The following is a 27,001-nucleotide window of genomic DNA, read 5'->3' on the forward strand; positions in this document are numbered from 1 at the left end:
ATGCTTCTCTCTGCTGGCTGCAATGGAGAGGCCCAGCCTAGCCTAGGATTATGGTCAGGCACCACAGTGGTAATTTGAAATGGCTATGGTCATCTCCCTCGGTGCAATACACACACCCACAACTGCATCTTTACAAAGCCACACATGAATAACAGTTGAGCCCAGGGAGCTTCCTTCGATTGAGGTCAGACCCTTGGTTTATCAAGATTGTCCCACCTATATGTCCTCATTACATGTTACACAGACCTCAAGAGGACCTTATCCTTTGTAACTGGGTGACTGTTCTGGAGCTGCATCTGGCGTCATGTTGAGTGACGAGACTTAATCGATTCCTGTTTGCTGCTGAACATTAGCCAGCTGATGGTGCCATAATTTTAACTACCCTGTAATTACCAGTGGTTTATTATGGTAATTAGAGACAGTGCTATGGGGACTGGCTATGGAGTTTAATTGTCCTGAACCTGTTTGCTTGCCAGAGGCCTTGTTGGACTTAAAACATCATCTTCTGTAAAAAAAAACAGCATTAAAAAAATTAAATATATGTATGTGATCTCTCTTATTGCACACACACACACACACACACACACACACACACACACACACACATTTTTAAACCACAGTACTTGATGTATTGCTCTTTTAGCGCTGGCACAGCAAGCAATTTCATTATCTATGAGAGGAGACAATAGAGAGGATAATTTTGCTCCTCTTGCCTGCCTCTTTATGCAAGTATAATGGGACTCCGCTTTCCCCTCCACTTATATTTCAGGGCCAAAAAAGAGTAATGAGTTGACCAAGTGGATTGTGTAATGTAGCGGTTCCCGGCCTTTTTGGTATAGTGTCCCATAAGTCCAAATTTACTTCATATGGTGACCTATCTAGGGCTGGCCCAAGTTTTTTTGGTGCTCTAGGCAAACTATGATCATTTATTCCGGCAGTCCATTTTCTATATTATCCAACCAGATGTTTTTGAGAAATCAACAAACATCACACAACAAATATCATGTAGCTGCCCCCACTATGAACCCCAAGCAAATGGGAGTTTGCTTCAGAAGGTAGCCATGTCGGTCTGCAGTATAAATCAAGTAGAGTCAAAGCTCCCTTGGTCACTCAAATCTAGCTAAGCGAGGGGGAGTTCATCTCCTCCTCTGGCAGCTGGGCCAGAGCTAGAGTTTGAGGAGGTGCTCTTGGCGGGCACTGGGTTGAAGAGATACATGAAGATGGAAGATGGTGGTAAAGAGGTTGGTGGCAAGGGATTTGGTGCAGTACATCTCTCACAGCAAGTAGTGGCACTTCAGGGTGCTGGGCAAGAGGTTAGGCTGCTGAAGACAGAGCCCATGCACACACCTCTTTCTATCCTCTGGCATGTTGAACAGCTCTCACCTACTCTCCAACCTTCCCTTCCCCTTCTTTCAGCTACCACCTTGAAGTTACTAGTTAACAGATGGCTTTCCCTCCTCATTATTGTCACAAAGAGGGAAAGGGAGGTGAGAATTTGAGGAGCTAGTGAGGAGGAAAGAAAGAGAAGGATGCAAAGGGCAGGAGCAGCCATTAGGGAGGGTTGGCCTGCAATCCCTGTTCAGAGGCTTTGCAATCCAATTTTGGGTCCTGACTTACAGGTTGGGAAACCCTGGTGTAACGTATAATGAAGTCTTCACTAGCAGCAGCTCTCCAGGGCAGCAGCTCTCTTTCACATCACCTACCTACAGATCTTTTTAACTGGAGGTGCTGGGAACTGAAGCTGGAAACTTCTGCCTGCAAAATAGATGTTCTATCACTAAGCCACAGCCTGAAACCACACTAAAAAATTGAAATAATTATTTAGAAAACCAAATGCAAATAGCATGATGTTCTTTCTTGTCTTTCACCAAGCAATTGGAGAGGTTTCCAGGCTGGTTGGGAATGTAGATTTGCACTTGGCAAGCCTATCACTGGTTTGAGCCAGAAACAGGTTTATTTTAAGTCCTGTTTAAAGCGGAAAGCCCTAGGAAAGTCATGAGCTGTGAGTGAGCACATTATGTGAAGATTCCCTTTCAAAGTTGGGGCTTCCTGCTTTCCATATGAGGAAAAGTCCCCGTGTCAGAGCAACCAAATATTTAGTTCACAAATGAAATATGCTGGTGTGTGAATATGAATTCTGAAGTTTTGCCAATTTCCAATGTGCATGAAATTCCAGCAGAGAGCAAACACTAGCTCTGTTCAGAATAAAGGTAGTTTGGTGGGAGACAGGGCACACATCCTCTGAACGTAGGCAACCTGTTCCTGAAAAACAATGATCTTACTGAGTATGAGAATGAAAGTATATGTATTCTGCAACTATAGACATTGGCTCCCATGAATAGAAGTTGACAGAAGTAGATCTTCTCTGCATCTCTCTCTTCTTTGTAGCAGTCCCTGCTTGCCCATAAACACCTTTGTGGGAGGTTCGGGGCTTTCTTGAACACAAGGAGCTGCAGTAAGGAGGCACAGGCAAAATGCCCCCCTCACTCATCTGAGTGCAGGGTCAGGTTAACATGGAGGTTGCTTTGCTCATGGAAGAGTCAGAGGAAGGAGAGTTGATGTTGCCCAATTCTCCCTCTTTACTAGACCCTGAGGGTCACACAACCTCAGGAGAAAGTGCATAAGATCAGCTTTCCTTAGCTGTCACTTGCAAGGTCCTTTCATTACCTGAACCACTGGTGTAGTGGTTAAGAGTGATGGTTTGCAGTGGTGGATGCTTATTTGGAGAACCAGGTTTGATTCCCCACTCCTCCACATGAGCGGCAGAGGCTAATCTGGTGAACTGGATTTGTTTCCCCACTCCTACACATGAAGCCAGCTGGGTGACCGTGGGCTAGTCACATTCTGTCAGCCCCACCTACCTCACAGGGTGTCTGTTGTGGGGAGGGGAAGGGAAGGCGATTGTAAGCCAGTTTGAGTCTCCCTTAAGTGGTAGAGAAAGTTGGCATATAAAAACCAATTCTTCTTCCTCTTCCTCCTCCTATGGCTAGATGCATTTTTTTAGCTTTCACAGTAAATCCACCCCCACCCCCACTCTTAGGATGGTTTGCATGTTAAAGGACAACTTTCTTACTTCTACTTTTTGTTACATGCATGGCTTGTTCTATTTTCAGGTCTATGCTCACATGCATGTGCCCCCCTCTGAATCATTCAAACTGTGAGGGAAAAGATTCCTTTGAAGCAAGACAACCAGTTCCAGGGTGGGGGTGGGTGGACTTGCAAATAATATATGCATGTAATTTGTTCTTTTCTGTTATTGTTTGTAAGGAATTTCAGACTCTGTGAATTTCTTTTAAAGTATTTTTCTTTTCTTTTTATGGGAGATGTTCAATGCAGACCCAGCCAAGATGATTATCTAGAAGGTGTTAAACTAGGGTAGGTGGGTTACCCGCCTCTTCAATAAATGGTTCAAAGTTTATAATGAAAGTGAGTCAAACTGTTGATTTTGTTATAAGGAGTAGCACTGAAATACCATTAAAAACCAGAATCTTTTAAAACATGGGTCACCATTTCCTTCCAAAGGGTACAATTAAAAGAAAAATTCCACAGCTCAACAGACCATACAATGAAAGGAGTTCACTGGGCTTATTGGAAAAACATGTGGTGGAATCATTCCTGAAGTCTAAAAGCAAGAGGAAAGAATAGGGGAAAACTATAATCATCCGGCTGTGATGTCAGGAACCCTGAAACCACAATGTTGAAAAAGGAAATTGATTTTGAAGATAATAGAAAATTTCCAATTTCCAAAATGTTAAACCTGGAAAGTAAGGTGTGCGCATTGCATAGGATAGAGGGTTAGAAAATGGCTTCTCTAGGTTTGACGTCTGTTCTTTGTTGAAGTGTTTCTTCGTCGAAGCTTTGATAAGCTTTTTTCATTGACTAACCTCTAGTTATAAAAGTACAGCTCAGATGGAACAAGTTTTAAGACTCCAACTTTTGGACAAAAATGATCAAGTGTTGATGGCCATTTGGCTCATATTCGATCAATGTGCCTATTCATAGACAATTAAAATGTTACATATTCAAATATCCGCAAGTAAAAAAAAACACTAAGTGTGCTAATACATCACATCAAAGGCTTTGAACATTTATTTCAGGTCTTTGAACTAAATCAAAGCATATATATTCTGAAAGAGTTGCTGTTGTTGGATACTTTGGCCAATTCTGGCAACAATAATTTACTTTCCGTCTGAAGGAAATATCTCCTGTTCAGCAGCAAGATTTCCCAGAGTTGCAAACAACGGGAACAAAATATATTGCAATGTCAGCTTGTAAAAGGGTGCATTTGTGTTAAGATATATGAAGTGCTTACATGAACCCAGTTTGTTTTTTTCTAATTTTAGGTGTGGTATGATTTAACTAATCTTGCTTGCAATAAGAATGAAGTCTTATAATAACCCAATTGTTTAAACAATAGATCTTTGATTAACATCTAATACTTAGCAAAATATTTATGGTTTGTGATGCTTCCATCATCTTGCATTTCAAAAGGGGACTGTGATGTCCTGCATGGTAAATTCAGCACCAACAGAATCCAAATTCTGTGCCAAGAAAAGCAGAAGTCTGTAATTTATATAAATTATACTAATTTGTATTGGTCTTATTTTGCATAATTTATTCCTGCTGTGCTATCCATAGAATACTGGCAAAGAACGACATAGGCCACTGACGTTCCAGCCCCTGGACATAATATTAAAGCAACTTGGTGGCTTCTCAAACGTCAGTGGTTATTGCCAAAGCGTATTTTCCCCACAGTGACAAGGGCTAGAAATTTGGTTTAAAAAAAGGGGGGGTTTCCTCTGGAAGCTGAAGTTGCTATCCAGATCCACATTCAATACTCCCAAGCCAGTCCTGAACTGCTGCAGAATCAAAGCATATGCACAGCCCTGATTAAAGGCTGCGAAGGAAACTGCTGTGCTGCCAGGCCAGGGTTCCTTCATTGCTATATGGCTCTATTCCCATGTACAGCACATTTCAAATCAAGCCAGGATGGAAGTCATAAACACAGGCTTCACTATGGCTACTTCTGCATCTTGACAGAACAGGGTGTAATTTGGCCCGGAGAAGTCAAAAAAGCACTTTCAGCAGCTGTAGTTAATTAGGTACCAGAATCAAAGACAAATCCCAGAGGATCCCCAGACTGCACAAAGCAGTTGCTAGAGATGGAGCTCGGGATACCGGCTGTCTAGTGAGAAAGATACTGTCTTGCCGAGGTCATCAGAAACGGTCCCCCTTTCCCTCTTTCTTGTCTGAATGCAGTTCCAGCCAGCTTGTCTTCAACCAGGCAATGACCTCATTCAAGGCATGAGAGAAGCTCAATAACAATAACAGCAGGTGGCGTGAAGAAGCAAAGCCAGAATGCTTTGTCCCTGATGGCCACTGTATCCGCCCTAAATGGGTGGGATAAATTTTGATCCCAATAAAGTTACCTTTGGGGAGACTTCTAGAAGTAGACATTATGGAGGCTGCAAAGCTACTGCTGCTAACAGCAATCCTTTAGGATGTAACACCTCCCCCCTCCCCTATAATGTTACTGGGCCAATCAACCATACAGGGCTAATCACACAGTCTCTTTAGCTGATTCTGGAGAAAGGCTTTTATATCACAGTCAGGATGTTAACCATTGGCATGTCTTGGAGTTAGAAAGGGATTAAGAGTCCATCACTGAGTATTTCTATTTGCCTTCTCCTATAGAAGCTAGGAACAAGAGGGCAATACCCTGGTGTAGTAAGTAGCAATATGTTCCGATGGCTGTGCAAGATGTTTCTGAAACCAATTTGCTACCAACTTCCAAGATGCTTTGAGGGGGGAATGCTGTCATTGGAAGAAATTTCACATAAAAATCACTAAAGAAAAAAAAAACACTTGACATTTGCTTTGCTCCTTCAATATCAAGTTGCTTACAAGGTTGGTATTATTTGAATATAGTTCCTGTTGAGTCAGCTCCATGGTCCAGTTTGTCCTTTAATAAATCTAGTCACATTTTGTCCCTTAATATATCAAGTCACATTGCTTCCAACATCCACTGACTTTCACAGTTGCTGTGTAGTGGGAATGAAAGAGAACCAAACTGTTTAAGGGGCTCAATGGATTCAGCCTATAGCCAACATGAACTTTGGACTACAAGTTAAGCAGCCCAGAACAAATGCAAAAAGGTATAGAACAGGTTACAAAACACACTGATATTACATGCTCAATAAGAATAAAGCATAATAGTACATTCAGGGCTATATAATTGATTCAGTTATGTGACTTGAAATTTTATAAATGGATAAATTAAGCAATGTTTGGTTTCTAAGCATGGTTGGACAAATATTGTTTTCAAAGCTGACTTTAGAAACATATGCAAATAACCCACTATTTCAAACCAGTTTCTTTAATCAGACACATCAGAAAGCTGACATCACAGTCTGAAAGGAGCCAAGCTTCTGTGGAATGATCTTCCAGATGTTTGTGCCATAATAGTGTGTGGGAGGGCTTTCAAAACTACCCTGTTTTGAGTAGGGTCTTTGATAGATGGTTTTGATAGATATTTGTCTGTCATTAATGTGGTTGGGACACTATATTATATAAACCTGTCAAGAGTAGAAATCGGAAATGTGGGATGTACTTTTCGTCTTATTACAAAGTATTTTTTTTCTTTTACAAGGAACGGAAACAAAAAGCTTTTATTGTAGAGACCGTCTTGAGTCTTGTAAAGGCCAAGAACTATGCAAAGAGATGGTTTTTATATTTGTCACAACCTAAATGTTTACTTTAAATACATTTCTTTCAGGAGCACCAATGGACCTGTGTTTTATCAATGCAGATGCTAAAAGATCATTGACAGATCAAAGGGCAACTGCTTTCCCAAGTTTACCTCTAGTTCAAATGGCACCAGGGACAAATATCTGAGTCTGGTTTGTTCAAAGGATTTAATGTTTCTCTGAACAATCATGTCAGAAATTCTCACCAACCTATTTTTTTTCTTTTTACTATAATCCTCTATAGCTGGGCAGAAGATAGGGGGTTAAATCTAACAAACAATCAACATAAATTTTAGCTTTGGCAGAGAAAGCTGTTAGTTTCACATCGTCTATGGAATAAACATATCAGATTAGGGATTCTTTGATGAGATATTAATCACCTGGGTAATGCTCCAAACGCAATTTCTTTGTAGTGTTTATATAAATGCTTTATTGCCTAGTATAAATTACAAGGAGCTCACCTGTCTTCTTGCAAAGCATGTGTTTTCAGGTGCAGCTTTTCATATGCTGAGAACGGGTGAAGGGCTAGCAAAACCAGTTCTTTTATTAATTCTCAATCCTGGCAGCACGTTTTTCACACCATTCTGTTAATCATGAGCACAACTAGAAACTAAAAGGCCTATCCCTGGAAAAGTATGTAAAGAGAGTGAGAAATAATTTATACTGCTCTTCCTGTGGAAGAGATAGTATTGGCAATCATCCCAATTCATTTAAAAGTTCATTTTCACCATGAAGTTGTAAAACCGACTCTGGTACAGACTCAGTTTATCACATACTTCACTTCTAAATGAAGTTTGAATGAATTTGCAATAATGAATTATTTTTTATTATTTTGAAATCTCATCTGATAATGTTGATTCTGTCTATATATTTTTATCCCATCCATTCTCCAAGAAGCGCAGAGTGGTGTACATTGGTCTACCCTTCTCCATGTTACTCACACAACTCTGTGAGAAGTTAGGCTGAAAGAGACTGAGGCCCAAGGTCACACAGTGAGCTTGAAGGCTGAGTGGGGATATGAACCTAGGTCTCCCAGGTTCTCGTCCTATATTCTAACCACTACACAACACTGTCGTCTATGGAACTGCATGCCACAGAGAAGGTTAAACCATCTAGGGTTCATTGCCTTATCCCTGGTCAAATCCACAGCAGCCAGGAAAGCTGCCATTTAGCTTGCTAAGCTAAACTAAGCTTTCTGGTATGCAAAAGGACACACTAGAAAGACCTGCTCATCATCTTACAAATAAAGGAGAGGTGGAGGCCTTAACCATAAATTGCTTGTGTCAATGTAAAGTTTATCCAAGTTTAATGCATACCATGGCTGGTAAATCCTATTCAAACTATGGCTTCACATCGAGTTCATGGCCAAATCCATACCCGAATTAAGCCTTATTTCTTAATGGAGTCCAGTCTCTGCACTTACACATTTATAGACACATCAAAAATTCCAAGTTTAATTTCAGATTAGTTGCATCATACTCGGCAAATGGAGTGGATTTTTTGTTGTTGCCTCTAATGCTGAAATAAATAAAAAATATGTATTGAAACTTCAATGCTGGTTGCCAGCAAAATGTTGAGTTTTCATGCAGTCTTCCACTCTAAAAACAAAAAAGAAAAGAAAAAAAAAGAATGTGTGGCATCCAATCTCTCTCTCCCCCAAAACCCTAGAGTTTCCTTTTCTTTTCCTTTCCTTTATCCCTTAGAAGCTCCTTGATCCATTGATCTTGAGCAGCATATATCTAATGTTTGAGGGATATAAGGGCTGAAACAAATCTTGCCACTGACAATGTAGCCTTGGGATCCCCCCTAGAATTTCTAAAATTCTAACTAGCACTGGGCTTCAGTGGTGAGTTTGCCCCATGTGACAATGTTTTATGCTCCCCGGATTTACTCTGACCATGCTGCCTTCTCTGCTTGAATCAAAATTGCCTTCTTGTTATATTCCATTCCCTCAAAGTCTAAAGCAGAGCTTTGTCTGACAGCACTTCACAAGCAGAGGCCCCTCAGCCCAACCTGGAATTCAGGAGGAATGTCCATGGCCTCCCAGCTGCCTACCAGAAGCACAGAGAGCTGTGGACAAAGTGGTGGTTGCAACAGCGGCCCTTGTCAGCCGGCCGCTTTGGAGACTAGCGACTGTAGCCCCTTTCTTGATGTCCTCCATAGGGCCCTCTGGCAAAAAAAAACCTTGGTTGGATCAGAATATTGCAACCAGAGTCAGTACGCTGGAGAAAGAATATTCAGATACAGAACAAAGTTTGTCTCTTTTTTTAATAAAATGTTTTTTAAACAAACCAATGGTTCATGTTTTGCCCCTTAATGAAAACCTCGGTCCCATTAATTGACATAAACTGGAAAAAAAAACAGCATCCTGTTATGTAGCTGAAAACGTGGAGGGAGGGGGAATCATACATGGGAAGGTATATTACTAAATCCCTCACTCAGACCCACATATTACAAATGTCTTAAACAACCTTCATTGACAGTTGTGACTTTTTTTATGGATGGGTGTCTCTATGAATAGAGTCACTTTGGCTTGTTCAGTCATCGCAGTTTGGACAAGAATTAACACAGCTGCACGGATCACAGTGACCACACAAATAACCCTCACCCATTTCACAACTGTTCACACTATTGGAGCATCCACATAATTTCGATTGTGAGCTTGTTGGCAGACAGCGCGCTTCTGCAGGAGCAGGGGCTGCCAGAATTCTAAACTGGACATTACCTTTTAGCTGCACTCTGCTCTTAGAGAACGTGTAAAAGGCAAGCTACTAACAAACAGATCATAAAACACGTATGAGGTCCAATGTTATTCTGGAGCGTGGGATGTCAACTTCACGCACTTTAACTTCCACTTTTTCACCTGGGCCCAAACTGAGGCTCCTTCTTTTCTTTACTTTCGAAAGCTTGTCTTCTGTTATGCTCCGAATTGGAATCAGTCCTGCCCTACCAACTCCAACGTCAACAAAAACTCCAAAGAGAGTAGCGTTCTCAACTCTTCCTGTCAAAACAGTCCCAATGCTTAAGTCTTCAAGACAGACAATGCTCCTCTTGAAATCAGGTTTCTCAAAGTCTGTTATGAAAAGAGAAGAATGAATAAAAACCTACGCTCTCGCTTTGAAAATAAGGGAGACATCGGTTCTTCCAAGATTTCCCCCCTCCCTCCCTGCAGCCCCAAAAGTAACCCACCAAAATGTCTGCTCTGGGAGGGGGTAACAGGCTCAAATCATACACCCCACCTCCCGCACACAGACTTGTTATGCAGTCTCCAACCCATTATAAAGAGAAGCATTGCATTATGGATAACATAAAAAATAGCAATAACATGTTTTAAACAAATACATTAAAACATACTCTTAATCCCTCAGGTTTGTTCACCTTGCCATTAAGAATAGAGGACATAATATAGCAGTGGCCTTCAAGTGTTCCAGGAAAACGTAGGCCAAAAGACAGCCACCATTTCCTGCAATGTACAGCTGTAGAATATGCTGGGTGGATTTACAGTAGTCTTCAACCAATGAGATGGGACCCACAAGTGGTATTAGCTACAACTGCAGGTGGACTGCATCAGTGACATCTATGCCACTTTTGGTGTTGAAGATTTTTCAAGAAGGAGAAAGATATTAATTTGTTTTGTATTAGCATATTTAAGATTGTGCAGGTCTTTCTGCCATTCCTTCTGTGCGCTGTATTTATACATTTCTATAAAATATAAAAAGAGAGAAAGAGCAGGCAAAGACCATTCTGGAGGAAATGGGAACAGGAGAAAATATGGGGAAGAAAGAACATTTTGGTAAAAAAAAAAAAGCAGTTGTGTTGTAGGATGGAGGTAAAGGTAGGTCTGGAAACAGTTGAAGGCCATTGTTCTGGGGCACACCAACAGTTCAGAGTGGCTGGCAATGAGCTCAACAACCTATGTCAGTGGTGGCGAACCTATGGCACGTGTGCCAGAGGTGGCACTCAGAGCCTTCTCTGTGGGCACGCGCGCCATCGCCCCAGCACAGAGTTCGCCTGAGTTCGTTGCCCCGGCTGAGGAGGCTGGGGACCAGCGGTGTCTTCCCGGCTCCTTCCCAGTGCCTTCTCCGCAGTCGCCAGCTGCGTGCTCTGGAAGTGAAGACAATGACGAACCTTTTGCCGAGGACTGGAAGAGGCGGAACTGGGACGGGGCTGGACCGGGATAACAGTTGGGAAAAGAACCAAACTGAAGGGGTGGGGGCTATGCTCCAGTTGCTTTCCTTCCCCTGCTCGGCCGCCCATGCAGGGTTGCCAACCTTCAGGTAATAGCAGGAGATCTGCTATTTCAGTTCACCTGGAGAAAATGGCCACTTTGGCAATTGGACTCTATGGCATTGAAGTCCCTCCCCAAATCCCACCCTCCTCAGGCTCCGCCCCCAAAAACCTCCCGCAGGTGGCAAAGAGGGACCTGGCAACCCCTAGCCCCATATGGACTTCTAGCTGTGTTGGCACTTGGCAATAAATAAGTGGGTTTTGGGTTGCAGTTTGGGCACTCGGTCTCTAAAAGGTTCGCCATCACTGCCCTATGTGAACTGAGCACTTGTGCTAAAATGTGCTTCAGAAACCTCTGCAACATGCAATATACAGCAGATATGTGGGGCTACATTGGCAGACAAATCAATGTGTAAAGGCAGAAAGTTTGAAAACCTCCTTAACAGCAGACTGTTATTATGCTAACTTCTTGATTTGCTTCTCAAAGGGCCTTATGCTACATGGAAAGCTAAGTGTAGCAAAACTGGTGGGACCAGTAAAAACAAGGTCACCTGTTGGTCATTGAAGTAACCGAGAAAATACAGTCTTCATTTGTTCTAGAGGTGTGTGTGCAGTGCCCTATTTACAGGTGCTCCATAGTGCAGCTGTATAATCATAATTATATTCCAGCACTTGTGGTCTACATAAACAGGCAATTCACCTAAAGTACTCTGGCGACATTATAAACAAATGAACACACACCTAATCATCTCACCAAGTTCCGAGCCAGAGCTGGTTGGCTACCACCATGGTTGGCAAATACATAATTCTCCAAAAAGAGGAAGACCTCCTAAAATGATTACTAGTCTCTTAAAGTGGATGCAAGCCAGAACGAGTGGAACCATCTCCCTGAGTTTATTCAAGGAATGTTTTTAGGGCAGCATTGCTAGACAAACCAAGAGTGCTCTTGTCAAGGATCAGTAGTTGCTTGCCTGGCACATGTGGTGGCAACTCCAGCTCCCTCCTCTTCCTGCCAGCCCAGCAAGTAGCAGCAGCTCTGGATCTCCTCTCCTCTCTGACCAGCTTAGGTGGTGGCAGCTCCTGCTCCTCTGCCTGTCCCACAGCCACCCCAAAGGGGATGCTTCTTCATGTTGTCTGTAATTACGCAGACAACATTCCTCTCTGGGGAGGATTTAAAACCCACTCCTTTTGGGGGGGGTTTTCACATTTTTCTTCAAACCTGGAGGATCCCCCAGGTTTGTAGAAGAATGCCTCCTATCTGAACCCATCTCCATTCTCTGGGTTTTCTATCCACATGGGGGTCAGGTTCAGAATTAGATATATGATGTAGTAGTTTCTGGCTTCCAATTTTCTGATGTAGTTTTCTGTAGAAAAGGAGATTTTTCTTTAATTGGGTTGTGTGTTCCAACCCATGATCCCGCAAGAGCATTCTGAAATGGTATAATCCAAGGAATTCTGAATCATATGATATATCTGTACGATTCAATACAGGGCTGCTTTTGAGGCCCTCTATTCATTCACTTTATCCAACTGCTTGTTATTTTTTAGCAGTGTGCCACCCACGTCCTGATACACTAGCAGAGATAGGTTCAATTTCCAAGCAGAAGGCATGCATTTATGTTGTTGTTTTCTTAAATTTATCATTCCTTTAAATATGTGGTGTCCCCTGAAATCAGGGGGAACATTTCTAAAGTTTTTTTAAAAGGACCCTGCATATTCAAGTATAGCAGTAGTAGCAGACTGCATGACATCAAAGTTTCCAATGAAGGAATGCACCTAATTAGTCAACTCCCAAGCAGTTAAGTTTCCTGCAATATTACATTGTGCAGTGCAGGCACTTTCCAGGAAAAAACCCACTAAATAAACAGGCTTTAATGGTTGTAACGGAGATGAGCTTAGAAAGTGACTCAAGAGCTGCTTAAATGTTCTACGAGTGGCTCTTTTTTGCTATTCCTGGCATGTCCAAGTGGCTTTGCGCCCCTGATCTGCTCCTTGTATATGATCAGCTGTTAAACATTTGCACTGCAAAAAAAACCACTCAGTTTCTGTGCCACCTATTGCATAATTAAACTTTTGTGAGAGAGATCATGAAGTATGTTTTCTATTACTTTTATAAATTCTCCTTGCTGCCACTGCAGCTCCCAAATAATTTACTCTTCTACATTCTGTTATGCCAATAGCTTTTTTTAAACCAACCAACCAAACTGGATAGATTTTACATAATTGTGCATCTAGTAATTATTGTTGGAGAACATTATTGAGGTCTGGTTGTGCTTGAATGAGGATTCAGTTGGGTATTTTGAGGCATTGTTATTTAATTTTGAGCTTATTTGTTTGTTATTCTACAGAATTCGTTAAACCTTGTTTTATTTGAGCTGTGACTGCGTATCGTTGCATCTCTTTTTTGAGAGTATGTGCTTCACTCCCTCCTGTTAATTCCCAAAGACATATTAGCCACGTCAATGGGGTGCAGTTTTTTGTTTGCGGGAGGAGGTACCTAAGTGATCATGTAGCTTTTGTGGTACCTTTTACCATTTGGTTTGGAAACTGTACCTTGCACTGTTATATAGAACATACTCCCCATATTACTTCTCAGAGACACCCTTGCATCAGCAAAAATGCCCATAGGATTAAATGCTCCTTCAGCTGTGAACTCATGGCCTTAGGCAAGCTACTTTCTCTGTCAGCCTCATTCTCCTTCATGCAATGTGGAGATAATAATACTGATCTACCTAGTAAGCACTGCAACAAAATAATGTCTGTGAAGAACTCTGAATCCTTGACAGTGCTAAGCAAATGCCAAGAATGATGATGATGATGTATTCTGGAAACACTGCACTAAGCCAACCCCCTAAAGATACCTAGAGATGATCTCCATTTCAATGTCATTTACACATGAACACATGAAGCTGTCTTATACTGAATCAGACCGTTGGTCCATCAAAGTCAGTATTGTCTACTCAGACCAACAGCGGCTTCCAGGGTCTCAGGAAGAGGTCTTTCATATCACTTACTGGTCCCTTTAACTGGAGACGCCAGAGATTGAACCTGGGACCTACAGGCATTAGGCAGTTCATTGCATCGTATTGTTAAGCTCATTAAAAGCTCTTTGTGTGTCCTTTAAAGACAGCTAATGATGCATTGCTTCTTATCTCTAAACTCTCCAGCAAACTGCAGGATGGGCTCCAGTTCATCTCACCTCCAGAAATCATGCAACTTGGACTTCACAAAAGCAGAACATTCTATTTCTATACGAAACATCTTCATTGTTTGCTTTTCAGTTCAACCTCAGTTTTCCCACTTATTCAAAGAGGGGATATTTCTACTTTATCTTCAGACTGGACTGGTTGAAACAGTACAAGCAAAAGGGAGGATCGCACGGTAAACCTTTCAGAACCTTACTAGGATGCTCCAATTTGTCCAGAGCTGTAGAGACCTCTCTGGTGTGGTTTTAGAGGAGTCAGGGTTCAAACTTCTTAATTATAAAACTAACACCTGCTACCCTGTCTACTGAGTAATACAATATCTTCTTCTCCCAGACAACTTCAGGGGAGTCAGCCCAGCCATCCATCCAAACATGGCATGGTAGTAATTAAACCAGACAGGCAAAACAGAAAATAGAAGATAATAAAACCAACAGTCTCAAACTACCTACCTTTCCGGATGTCATACCCTTCAGGTTGAGTCAGTCCATCAATAATTATTTGCACTGTGTGTCCTGCTGTATTCAGACTTTTTGCTAGTCCTTCTATCCCGTCTCTTTCAATAACTGCATTCACTTTTTGCTGCATTTCTGACTTTCCTATCTCGTTGGCATTTCCTCCAATGAGATCCAAAAACCTTATATGTAAAATAAAAGGGAGGGGGAGAAACTATAAATCAGACATAACATATTTGGAAAGCAATTCAAAAATTTTCACACTTGAGGGACATGGATGAACATGTATTCAGCACAGAGGTTGTATGGTCTTATCTTTTAGTTAGAAGCCCATTTTATTTGAAGCCATCTTTGGTGCTGGCTGTTACTTTAGAGGGAAATTAACCTGACCTGAACAGTTACAGCATGCCAGTTTTTACGGCCAAATAGTCCATGAGGGAGTTCTGTGACCAGCACCATGTCCAACTGCTTTTAATTTTCACATCTTAATAAGGAAAGTCCCTATATACAGCTGGGTGGTCTTCAAATTGCTCTTAGGCTTCAAGACTGTTTCCCAGAAGACAGTGGACTGTACACTTGATAACACCATTAGCAGACAAAGAGGCCCGGCGATCATGACTGTGCAGGAGAAGGCACCAGACCATAGTATTCCAGGTACTCTAGCTCAGTGATTTAGCACATTATGAATACTAAGAAACAACTGAAGATCAAAGCAAAACAGAATCAGGGTATGATGTAGTAGTTAAGAGCAGCAGAGTCCAAAATATTTGATTCCCAACTCTTCTACATGAAGCCTGCTGGGTGACCCTTTGGCCAGTCAGGTGCCTGTTATGGGGGGGGGGGAGGAAGGAAGGCAATTGTAAGCCACTTACTCCTTACTGTAGAGAAAAGCAGGGTAGAAAAACCAACTCTTCTTCTTCTTCTGAATTAACTACTTATATAATTATTACAGCTCTAGGCTGCACTTTCAAGAAGGTTATTGAGATAGCTCACAAAAACCAACCAACAAACAAAAAACTGAAACCAGCACCAGCTTTAAAATACGTTTTGCTAATATTAGCTCCAAGAATATAACAAGCTAATAAAATTATGGGGCAGCAACTGATAAGAAACTGAAAAAGTACAGTATTAAAATGAACTGAAGAACACCATCACATTTTAAAGTTATTAAAACAGTACAAAAATAAGTGAATTACTAAAACTCCCCCCATACTACTATTTATTAAAATATATACAACTAAAGATAACGATAACATTTGAAGATCTACAGTAGAGAAGACAGAACAATGCAACCACATTTATATGTGTGCAGATGGAAATTAGAAGACAAAGAAAAGGTTTTGATATCTCACTTTTCTCTACCTTAAGGAGTCTCAAAGTGGTTTACAATCACCACCCCCCCACACACACAACAGTCAACCTGTGAGGTAGGTGGGGCTGAGAGAGTTCTGAGAGAACAGTGACTGGCCTAAAGTCACCCAGCAGGCTTCATGTGGATTCGTTTCTCTTAAGAATAGAGTGTGCAATTCCAGAATAAATGTTATCTACTGAAACCTGTCATTATTTAATGGAGATGCCCTATATTATAAAATAGTATATATTGCATGGAAAAATTGGATACGTTTGATAAATGGAATGTTTTCTTGACAAGCATGGCTAATTGAACTTAATAATGTTTATATTATTTGTTTATAGAACTGGAGATGGATTTGTAAAGTTTTGTATTCAGCTTTTTAAATTGAACTAATTTATTTAAATTAAAAATAGTATCAAGAATGTGATTATTCTGTTGGCAAGTAAAATCCATTTTTCTCCACAAGATAAAGCAATAAAATGGCCTTCAGATTGTTCAGCTTCCCTGCATTGTTTTATGAGTACTTGGTGGGTTTGCACAGTCTTAATAAAAACAAATCCTAAAGATTGTTGAATCCTAGTATCATCCACTGAATGTGATATGAGTAGTTGTCTGCTAACCTTCTGCAACCCACAGAGGACAAACATGTCAGCATCTTGACAAATTCAAAATCTAGCAGAACTTTTCAGCCTGCCAAGACCTTCTACTGCTCACCAGTACATCAACACTGCAATTGCTGAAAAGTGCCCTATAAAGTTTTTCAAAAGGAAAAAACATTCTTCCACAAAACAACTTTAAGTCAGTTTCAAGCTTCCTAATGAAATCCATCTCATTACTACTCAATACAATTCTACTCAAATCCTGCCACACTACAGATGTTCCAATTGCTGAACAAGTCTAGAAGAATTGTGTTATCTATCACTGTTGTTGCGAATCATCACTATGCTTAGCTTATGTACAAGAAGAGAAGAAGAGTTGGTTTTTATATGCCAACTTTCTCTACCACTTAAGGGAGACTCAAACCGACTTACAATCACCTTCCCTTTCCCTCCCCACAACAGACACCCTGTCAGGTAGGTGGGGCTGAGGGAGCTCTAACAGAGCTGTAACTTGCCCAAGGCCACCCAGCTGGCTTCATGTGTAGGAGTGGGGAAACAAATCCAGTTCTCCAGATTAGGCTCCGCCATTCATGTGGAGGAGTGGGGAATCAAACCCAGTTCTCCAGATCAGACTCCACCGCTCCAAACCACCACTTTTAACCACTGCACCACGCTGAGCTCTGCATAGAAATGCTACAGATGTGCCTCTTCCATTTAATTAAACTTTAACCCCACTGTTTACTTTCCCCCTAGTTTACGTCAATGCATGTATCTATTTGCCAAATAAGGGCACCATGCATTAGATGAAGTGGTCTCTAGTCCACTTCATCCACTTATGAAAAGCATAATAAATCAGTAAATAGTTAAGGTGTCAGAAGACGTCTTTTTGTTTTTGAGAAGTCTGTTCGCAAAGCTAGTATGGATGGATGCTAATAATTGCATTGTTTCCCATTCTTGTTACTTTAAGTACTGGTATAAGGATCCTGACAATGCATACTAAATTCCCAAAAGGGAACGGCTGGATCTTGTTATTAAGTGATGGACAATTTCGCACGAGAATGGTAGTGACAGGCAACAGCTGTCTGTGGTTTGACTGACATGGCACATGTAGTATGACAGTCTCCTCCAAGCAGACACCCTTCTGACCCACCAGTCTAAATAACATCTCCTTTCTGCAGGAAGTTTATAAACAAACTTCCTTACATTCTTGAACTTGGAACTTATTGTACCAGGGTGAGAAATGAACTTTGAGTACCTTCCAAGTGCCGTATTTCATTCTTAATATTTTATACATGCACCATCATCTTTGTAAATTAATAAAAAATACTGTTCATGATTACAACTACATTGAAAATGTAAATCTATACAACAAATTCTGCATAAAATGTTCAATGGTGTGAATAATACAGATCACAAGAAATGATACAAAAATTTATTAAAAATCCCAACAAAAAACCTGGACTTGCTTTAAGCAGATTTTTATATTCAAAACACTTTACATCGGAGAATCGTATGAACTAGTATGCACATTTGCAGTGCAATCCTGAGGAAGAGCTGAGAAGGGGCTTTTACGATGGCTTATCTCCAAGATACGTTGGTATGAAGGCCAGTTACACTGGCCCAGGCCCCCAGCATCGCTGAGCAGCTCTCAGGTGCCAGCACACCTCCTTAGTGGCTGCCAGTCAGCTCAACTGAAGCATAGGCCCCTGTGTCGGCATGGTTGTGCTGGGCAGTTCTACAGGCATGGCTGGAGTTAGTCAGCTCCCTGGGCCCTTTCAGTCTGGGGACGCCCCCCATCAGAGAAGGAACATTACATCAACAAAGAACAAGGCATAGCCCATAGGTTCCAACTGAACTAAAAAATCAAGCCCCCCCCCCATAGCTATGCCCAATAGGTCCAGAGCAACTCAGGATGCCAACTATGGGTGCGACCAATTGCCTCTCCCCCCAGAGGTGCGGGGGGAGCACGAGCCATGGCCTCTCTCCACCATGCCCCCTGTCATGCAAAGGGGAAAGATCCACTGAAAGGTTTTTAGGAAAACTGCCAGAGGCAAGACATTTTCAGCCCTACTGTAAGATCAGTCCTTTGCCTGTCCCCCACCCCCCTTGGCAAAGGACAGGGTTCTTTGGTGGGTTTTTGGCAGCTGCCCCACACTACATGGTGGATCAGCTTACCAGGCGACCCCTTGAATCATGCCCTTCCGGGATCAGAGCCTTGAGCAGCAGCTGCAGGTGGATGGATCGCCATCAGTAGCTGAGCACTTCGACATATGGTAGCTTGAATGGCACTATTATTTGCCTCAATGGCGGGTTATGGCAAAGCCCTCCCCCCCCCCATGAGGCTGCATTTCCAGACCCTGCCAGGACTGAACCCCTGCAAAAAGTTAAGAAACATCAAACCAACCCCCGGAATTAATCAAATAAATCACATGGAGCCATCTTCAAAGCCGCAGCTACAGCTCTCTTGCTCCCTTTTAGAGCCTCATTCGGGTTTAAGGAAAACACTCATTTCCATGTCAACAGTATTCTTAGTGATTGCAGATGTATTTTTTCTTGAAAAGGAGGCTGTTTAATCTGGTTACATATTTCATAGATCATTTTCACCCAAATAAACGTGCTTGGAGGGCACTTGGAACAGAAATCAATATTAAACACAAAGCTCCAGCTCAGCGGTAATGCATATTGACCATCTCTATTTTTAAATGTCACTGCTAAGAACACAGTGAAATGCTTTTGCATTTAGGGAAAAAAAACATCCTCAGAGTTACTGCAAGGTCTTGGAAAAATGGAGCCAGAATGTAAAGATATATGCTAGAGGAAAGGGGGAAAAAACACACCATATCACAAGAAACTTTCTTCTCTGCCATCATTAGTTTCTTCTTCGTTGTTGTTGCATTAAAAACAATTGTGATAATATATATGACACATGAATGTTAACAATGTTAACAATCTCCTGTATGCTATATTTGGAGAGCAAATTATAGGGCCTAGATAAACATGCATCCCTCTTTTATGTATTGCATTTATAGTTGTGTATGTAAAAACCTAGGAAATGCTTACTAATAACAAATTGCTAGCTTATTAGCCGTTCTCTGTGCACTCATTTGTAAGTAAAAAAAACTGATATTTTAAATGGCGAACAAACTTATAAACTATAAAATGCAAACATTAAGCAGAAGTGTTCTTTAAAGAAAAAAAATGAAATAAATGCCCAATGGTAAATGACCAAAACCTGGTGAATATTGGCATTCATGCGTGAATGCTAGCAATCCCTGCTGAATAGACTGAATGTTGATGACTGACATTCATAGTTATGTGACCTCATAATTCAGTGTATTTCTGAGGCTCTGAACATGCAGAGTTTATCTAGGAATACTAATATTCATTAAATTTTGGATACTTGCAGGTTTTCAGAAATGTCATTATTCTGAACCATTATTTATCATAGTTCAAGCTTAGATAAGAAAACAAATTCAATTTGAGCCATCCATTTTGTTGAACATTTTACCATTTTCATTTCAGTGAAATTTCTGTAAATTTTAGATCTTCCAAAAATGTTAATGGCTGATACAGCAAACAGTTCTTGTAGCAAACTGGTTTTGTGGACAATTTTTTCTATTGTTTTGCTTTATCGGGCTATTTCTAATTTGTAACTACAGTGTGACAGCATATACTAGTAATATCTCATATTGTATTTACTACTACAATTAATTTAATCTGTGTTACTAGAATGCTATTGCCTGGACCACAACAGAGCAAAAATCTGTTGTTCTAGGACTAGCTTGTGTTACACTTTTTAAGACAGTTCCAAAAATATGTATTAAACCATGTTTTTTATTCTGCATATAAGTTTGTATATCTGTAGTAGTAACCATGTTCAGAAGTGTTTGCTGCAAGAACTATTTGCTGATTCAGACATTAACATTTTTGCTCTGTTCTAGGCAATAGCATTCTAGTAGCACAGATTCAATTAATTGTAGTGGTAAATACAAGATGATATACTACTAGCAATGCTGTCACACTGTAGCTACAAATTAGCAACTATCCAATACAACAAAACAATAGAAACAATTGTCCACAAAACCAAACAACCCAGAATCTGCAGCTTAAACATGTGACTTGAGTCCACCAAAGTGTTCCAATGGACAGAAGGATTGCCACCAATAAGAACATAAGAAAAGCCATGCTGGATCAGACCAAGGCCCATCAAGTCCAGCAGTCTGTTCATACATTGGCCAACCAGGTGCCTCTAGGAAGCCCACAAACAAGACAACAGCAGCATCCAGCCTGTGTTCCACAGCACCTAATATAATAGGCATGCTCCTCTGATCCTGGAGAATCATGACTAGTATCCATTTTTACTAGTAGCCATGGATAGCAAATCCTCCATGAACATGTCTACTTCCCTCTTAAAGCTTTCCAAGTTGGCAGCCATCACCACATCCCGGGGAAGGGAATTCCACAATGCATGGTGTGAAAAAATACTTCCTTTTATCTGTTTTGAATCTCTGACCCTTCAACGTCAGCAGATGACCCCATGTTCTAGTATTATGAGAGAGGGAAAAATGCTTCTCCCTGTCAAATCTCTCCACACCATGCATAATTTTATAGACTTCTATCATGTCTCCCTTTACCTGTCTTTTTTCTAAGCTAAACACTCTAAGCGTTTTAACCAATTCTCACAGGGCAGTTACTTTAGCCCCCTGATCATTTTGGTTGCTCTTTTCTGCACCGTTTCAAGCTCTGAAACATCCATTTTTGGGTGAGGGGACCAGAACTTTACACATTATTCCAAGTGTGGTCTCACCATAGATTTGTATAAGGGCAGTATGATGGCAGCAGTTTTATTCTCTGTTCCTTGTCTAATTATGGCCAGCATGACTTTCTCACCTCCCACTGCAGCCCCAAAAGCCTCCTTTCAGGGGGCATTTTGGGTGGTACAGGTGAGGCAAGAAAGTTGCACTCTGAGGGCAGAAATCCTTTCATACACACAAATGCTCTGGTAGATCCAACCAGTCTTTTGAAAACTCATCAAGTTAAGCTTTAAGCAACTGTCAGAATACCCAAATTGAACATCTGGAAGCGACTTATAAATCGGAGCGCAAGTTTCCTGACCCAGTGGTTCCAAAATCAAGTGATGTGAATTGGCCTCCAGATTAAACCCCACAGACAAATCTGTGAGACACTAAAACATACTGCATGATGCTACATGTACGGCTAGCTTATTTAGTAAAGATTACTAAAAATAAACCTGTATTAGCAATTCTCCATTATTCTGTAGACATAGGACAAATAAATTTAAAATGCCATTTAGTGATGCTTTTGTATCAGTAAAGTGTGCACTTTCATTTCAGTTGATACATAAGGGATTTGACAAAACATTACAGCAGCAAGCATTATTGCAAACACAGAATATGACATCGGCATACATCTTTAGGATAGTGTGGGGAACATTGCCATAGGAAACAAGATTAACTGGTATTAATGATGCTTGGAGCTGTGTTATTTGCAAAAGGAGATTTTCATATTCACAGTGCAAAATATTTTTTTTATAAACCATGGCACTACTGCTAAAATATCAATCTACATGGAACATAATCTGTAAACCAGTTGTTGCAGTTTGGCCACATAATAAACATAATCTGCTGAATATCCTCTCTTAATAAGCATTTTCTTTGGGATTTTCATTTTGCACACATTTACGTCCAATTATTGGTCCACCCAAAAGACCAATGCAAGGCTAGAATGAAACATGTACTTTTCTAGCAAGAACCCCAAGCTGGAGATTTGAGTCCATTACCTCATGGCAACTTCTATGTAATGAAGTGTTTTTTTCCTAGTGCAGTTCTTTGAGTGCAATCCATTCAAACTGGATAGTGTGTCCACAATCTATGTACTGCCAGAGGATGATCTCCTAACTCAACCTGCTTTTCAAAGACCTTAAAAATGTAAAAAAACAGCCCTAAATTTGCATGAAAATATAATGATTTGCAAGTGCTCATGCAGAAATCTTTTCTTAAACCCAAGGATTTGTATGAGTATACATTGCAATATTAATATAAACGTGCATGTTTTAGCGGAGTGAAGACTGTATTGAGTACAACACTGTATCAAGTCTCAACACTGGGAAAATAGTTAAAACGTGGAAAATATGAAACTGCTATATACTGTGTCAAACCATTTAGCTCAGCATATATACTCTAATGAACAGCAGCTCTCTAGGGCCTTTGTTTTTAGTATTTACTGTTTGTGTTAACTTTTTAATTGATAGAATAGCAATGAATTTACCATTACTATTAATTATTGTTACTAGTTCTTTATTAACTTTTATGATTCTCTTGGTTGCTTTTATTGCCTCTTATTGCTTTGGTCTGATTACCTAAAATAGTTTCTCAGGTGTATGAAATTGACTGTTTCTTTGCCTGATACTTATTTCTGTTTGTGGTATGCTATCCATTCATAAATTTTAAAGGGAGATAGAATGGAAGCTGAGCAAAGAGTTGAATCATAACCTGGAATTGCTGAATTTACCACCATTACAGTATAAATGGTATAAAACTCAATGGATTGCTTCCCAGGTTTTCACAGTATCCTTGAAAAAGGACTGTTTTTTAGATCAGTCATGAAATTAGCAAGCTGTACATCTATGCAAAGGTTGCTTACCTCTGTGCAATATGATACGATTCTGGGTGGATGCACGTTTGATCCAAAGGATTTGGCTGTTGAACAATGTTGGCTTCCACTTTACTTTTCTTCTTCCCTGGTTTTTTACTTGTGACTGCTTTATGACCTCCAGCCACAAGCTCTCCCTGTTGACTGACATCCAAAATCACATATATATATGAGAAGGAGAAAGACACGGCTGTAATTAAAAGAATGTCCTGAAATGTATATTTTCCTCTGTCTCAGAGAACAGAGCTAATACATGGACAATTTGCTCACCCCAAGTTTAAAATTAAGAATTCTATACCTACTGCGCTGTAAATATAAAGGAGTTTTGACTAAAAGTAATGTCATAGTTAGTGAAAATCTGAGAAGTCAGCCCCTTGTGGACTTCTACAACAGCCAAATTGGGTCCAATGACTCCCTTCCATTACCTCTTCTTTTGAAAAAGTCTTCTGTCATTAGAGGAAGCCTTCCTGGAAGGGAGTTACTGAATCCACCACATGGTCACTATCATGTTCATCTCATTTGTGAAAGGTCTTGAGAGCTCGCCTTGCCTCCCTTCCCCTTCTTCCCCCCCTCCTTCAGCAAACATGGACAGGGCGGAGGCGGCCCCCCAGGTGGCGGGGACGGACGTAGGCCCCCGCGGCCACTGACTTCGCCCTGCTGCGCACCCCGGCCCGAGGTCGGTTTTTTTTGGAGGGGCTGGAGGCTGGTGGATCGCCGCCTCGGATGGGGGCAGGAGGCAGCTTTGAGACAGCAGAGGGGGCTTTTCTCCCCCTTTTTTACCCCCCTCCTCCCCAGAAACAAACTTGCGGCTGCAATTTTTTAAAGGGGCCGGGTTCAGGAACCTGACGGGCCGGATCCAGCCCGCAGGCCGTAGTTTGAGGACCCCTGTATTAGAGAACCACTGCCAGTCAGAATGCACCTTACAGACTCATTGTAAGACAAGTTTTTTGCACATCCTCAGGCATGTCCTGCCAACCATTTCTAGAAGTTCTTAGCGGCGGGGCTCATTCTACAATAGCTCTGTGTTTGCTCTGTTATCTCTGGTATGGGTGTACAGCCACTGCCTGCCTTTATCTTGCTGCTCTTTATTTGAGATGAAAGTTGAATCTTAGATTGGCGAATATGATTGTAGATTAAAAACATGTGTAGTAGTGTGAGGGCCACATTTCCTAGTACTAGCCTCATAGCTGTCTCTTTTCTCCAGAACAGAAAGCACACATTGCTCTTCAAACATAGATATGGGCCTCATAACACAGCCCTAAATCTGTCTGTTGTGCAGCAGGCTCCTGGGTATATTAATATATATCCTGCATACTCTGAGGCTGGCTTCCTAAGTACCTTTCTATCTAAGGATGAGTTGGCCTTTGGAATGAGTTTCTATGCTCAGTTCCAGACTAAGCTCCAGCTGCTGTCACAGTAGTGTTTGACAATTCAATTGTTGCTTGGGGTTTGTACCACTAGAATAGATGAGGATGTTCAATATGACCATATACACAGAGTCCTAAATTGCCAGAGGGTATGTGTAACAGCTAAAGTCGAAATAGCATTGCAAGGACATGGTGGCGCAAACAAAAATTCTACATCAAACTTTAGAAATGCAGACCTCTGATAATTCTCAGTACAGAAGGAAAAAAATAACAATTATCTACCCCACCCCCTAATCAGATCCTTATAAAAGCTGGAACTAGATCCTATCTACCTACAGGTAGGTGCAAACACACACGTTGAACTAGTTACATCAGCACCTAATAACACTGTAGTTTTGTGACCTATTTTCAAACTAATCATGAGTGTTCTCTACTTTTCACTTGGAGCCAGACACCCAGGGGTGGGGGCCGAAAATATCTATCCTGTTAGTAAATGTTTTGCTAATTTATCTGCCTTCAACTGACCTTCTACATTTATTTGACACTACCCTAAAAAAACAGGTGAGAAAGCTATAACCTCACAGTCCTTTGTACACATTCATCACACCTTAATACATTACCTGCAGAAAGTTCGAATATATTCCTGGTTAATCCTTATAAAGCCAGCACATTGCTGAAAGGTCTTTGGACCCAGTCCTTTGACATCCTTGAGCTGCTCTCGATTGACAAACGGTCCATTCTTCTCCCGCCATTCAATTATATTTTTAGCTCTAGTGGCATTCAGTCCTGCAATGTGTCTAAGAAGCAGATAGGGAAGAAAATGCCCCCCATACAAATATTAAATTATATATACAAATATTAAGCAAAACCTAATGTGTTGGTGGAAAGTGCCATCAAGTCACAGTTGACTTATGGTGTCCCCATAGGGTTTTCAAGGCAAGAGATGTTCAGAGGTAGTGTGCTATTGCCTGTCACTGCATAGCTACCCTGGACTTCCTTGGTGGTATCTCATCCAAATCCTAACCAGGGCCGAATTTGCTTAGCGTCTGAGTTTGGGCAAGCCTTGGCCATCCAGGTCAAGGGTGCCTTTTACAAGGTTTGACTGGTTAGCCAGCTGCAGCCTTTCCTGGGCAGAAAAGATCTGGCCACTTTGGAGTATGCTTTGTGTGGCCAAGTCAATTAACTATCCAAGAACTATCATGAGTGGGCAAAATCTGTTTCTCACTCTAGCCACTGGTGTAAACAAGGATAGAGGGGAGATTTAGCCCTGTTTCAGCTGGAGTAACAAGGGGGTATGCTGGTGTATGAGATGGCAGAGAGAGAGAATGCAGAAAGGCCTGGAATTCTTCTCTCTACTGTCAAACTTGATGAGCCTTTGTAGCTATTGGTTCTTGTAGGTTATCCGGGCTGTGTAACCGTGGTCTTGGAATTTTCTTTCCTGACGTTTCGCCAGCAACTGTGGCAGGCATCTTCAGAGGAGTAACACTGAAGGACAGTGTTACTACTCTGAAGATGCCTGCCACAGTTGCTGGCGAAACGTCAGGAAAGAAAATTCCAAGACCACGGTTACACAGCCCGGATAACCTACAAGAACCAATGAACTCTGACCGTGAAAGCCTTCGACAATACCTTTGTAGCTAGTTTACCATGAAGGCATTTATCAAATGTAACCTGAGGGGTGTGGCAGGTTGAGCCTATGAAACCCAAAACAGGATAGCACTCCAAACTCACCTTAATAAAATTTCTGAACAGTTGTTAATATCAACTCCTACAAAGCTGACGCACTCTTCCACCACACTATCCAGGACTGCTTTGAGCAAGGTCTGCGACACGTCATGCTATAAGTTAGGAAGGAAGGAAGGAAGGAAGGAAGGAAGGAAGGAAGGAAGGAAGGAAGGAAGGAAGGAAGGAAGGAAGGAAGGAAGGAAGGAAGGAAGGAAGGAAGGAAGAAAGAAAGAAAGGAAGAAAGGAAGGAAGGAAGGAAGGAAGGAAGGAAGGAAGGAAGGAAGGAAGGAAGGAAGGAAGGAAGGAAGGAAGGAAGGAAGGAAGAAAGAAAGAAAGAAAGAAAGAAAGAAAGAAAGAAAGAAAGAAAGAAAGAAAGAAAGAAAGAAAGAAAGAAAGAAAGAAAATTTAGCAATATTGGATTACTAGGACACAGAAACCACACAGAAATGAGAATTCCAGAATACAGCAATTTTAATAAAACATTTACTGGTATAATGTCAACACACAAGAGAGCTTGGAAGAGAAGCATCTGATGTATTGCCACTGTTTGTACCATAGAGATAGCTCAGCTGACTTGAATTCATTTTCAAGCTGCCTCTATTCCGTTTGCAAGAACTCCAGGAAGGCACAGATACATGAGACACAGCTTATCA

General features: G+C 41.2%; 1 protein-coding gene across 1 annotated transcript in view; it reads right to left on the minus strand.

Annotated features, from left to right (window-relative positions):
* Nucleotides 1-9,520: 9,520 nt before the first annotated feature.
* SRBD1 (S1 RNA binding domain 1) overlaps nucleotides 9,521-27,001 on the minus strand; it is a 158,515-nt gene continuing 141,034 nt past the window's right edge. Inside the window, exons 16-20 of the mRNA XM_056853383.1 lie at nucleotides 26,355-26,461; nucleotides 25,244-25,420; nucleotides 23,248-23,400; nucleotides 14,629-14,813; nucleotides 9,521-9,819 (exon numbers count right to left, since the gene is read on the minus strand). Of these exons, the coding sequence (XP_056709361.1) occupies nucleotides 9,530-9,819; nucleotides 14,629-14,813; nucleotides 23,248-23,400; nucleotides 25,244-25,420; nucleotides 26,355-26,461 (912 nt within the window). The 3' untranslated portion in view covers nucleotides 9,521-9,529. The remainder of the gene's footprint in view (nucleotides 9,820-14,628; nucleotides 14,814-23,247; nucleotides 23,401-25,243; nucleotides 25,421-26,354; nucleotides 26,462-27,001) is intronic.

This window comes from Euleptes europaea, chromosome 7 (genome assembly GCF_029931775.1).
Source record: "Euleptes europaea isolate rEulEur1 chromosome 7, rEulEur1.hap1, whole genome shotgun sequence".
Classification (NCBI taxonomy): Eukaryota; Metazoa; Chordata; class Lepidosauria; order Squamata; family Sphaerodactylidae; genus Euleptes; species Euleptes europaea.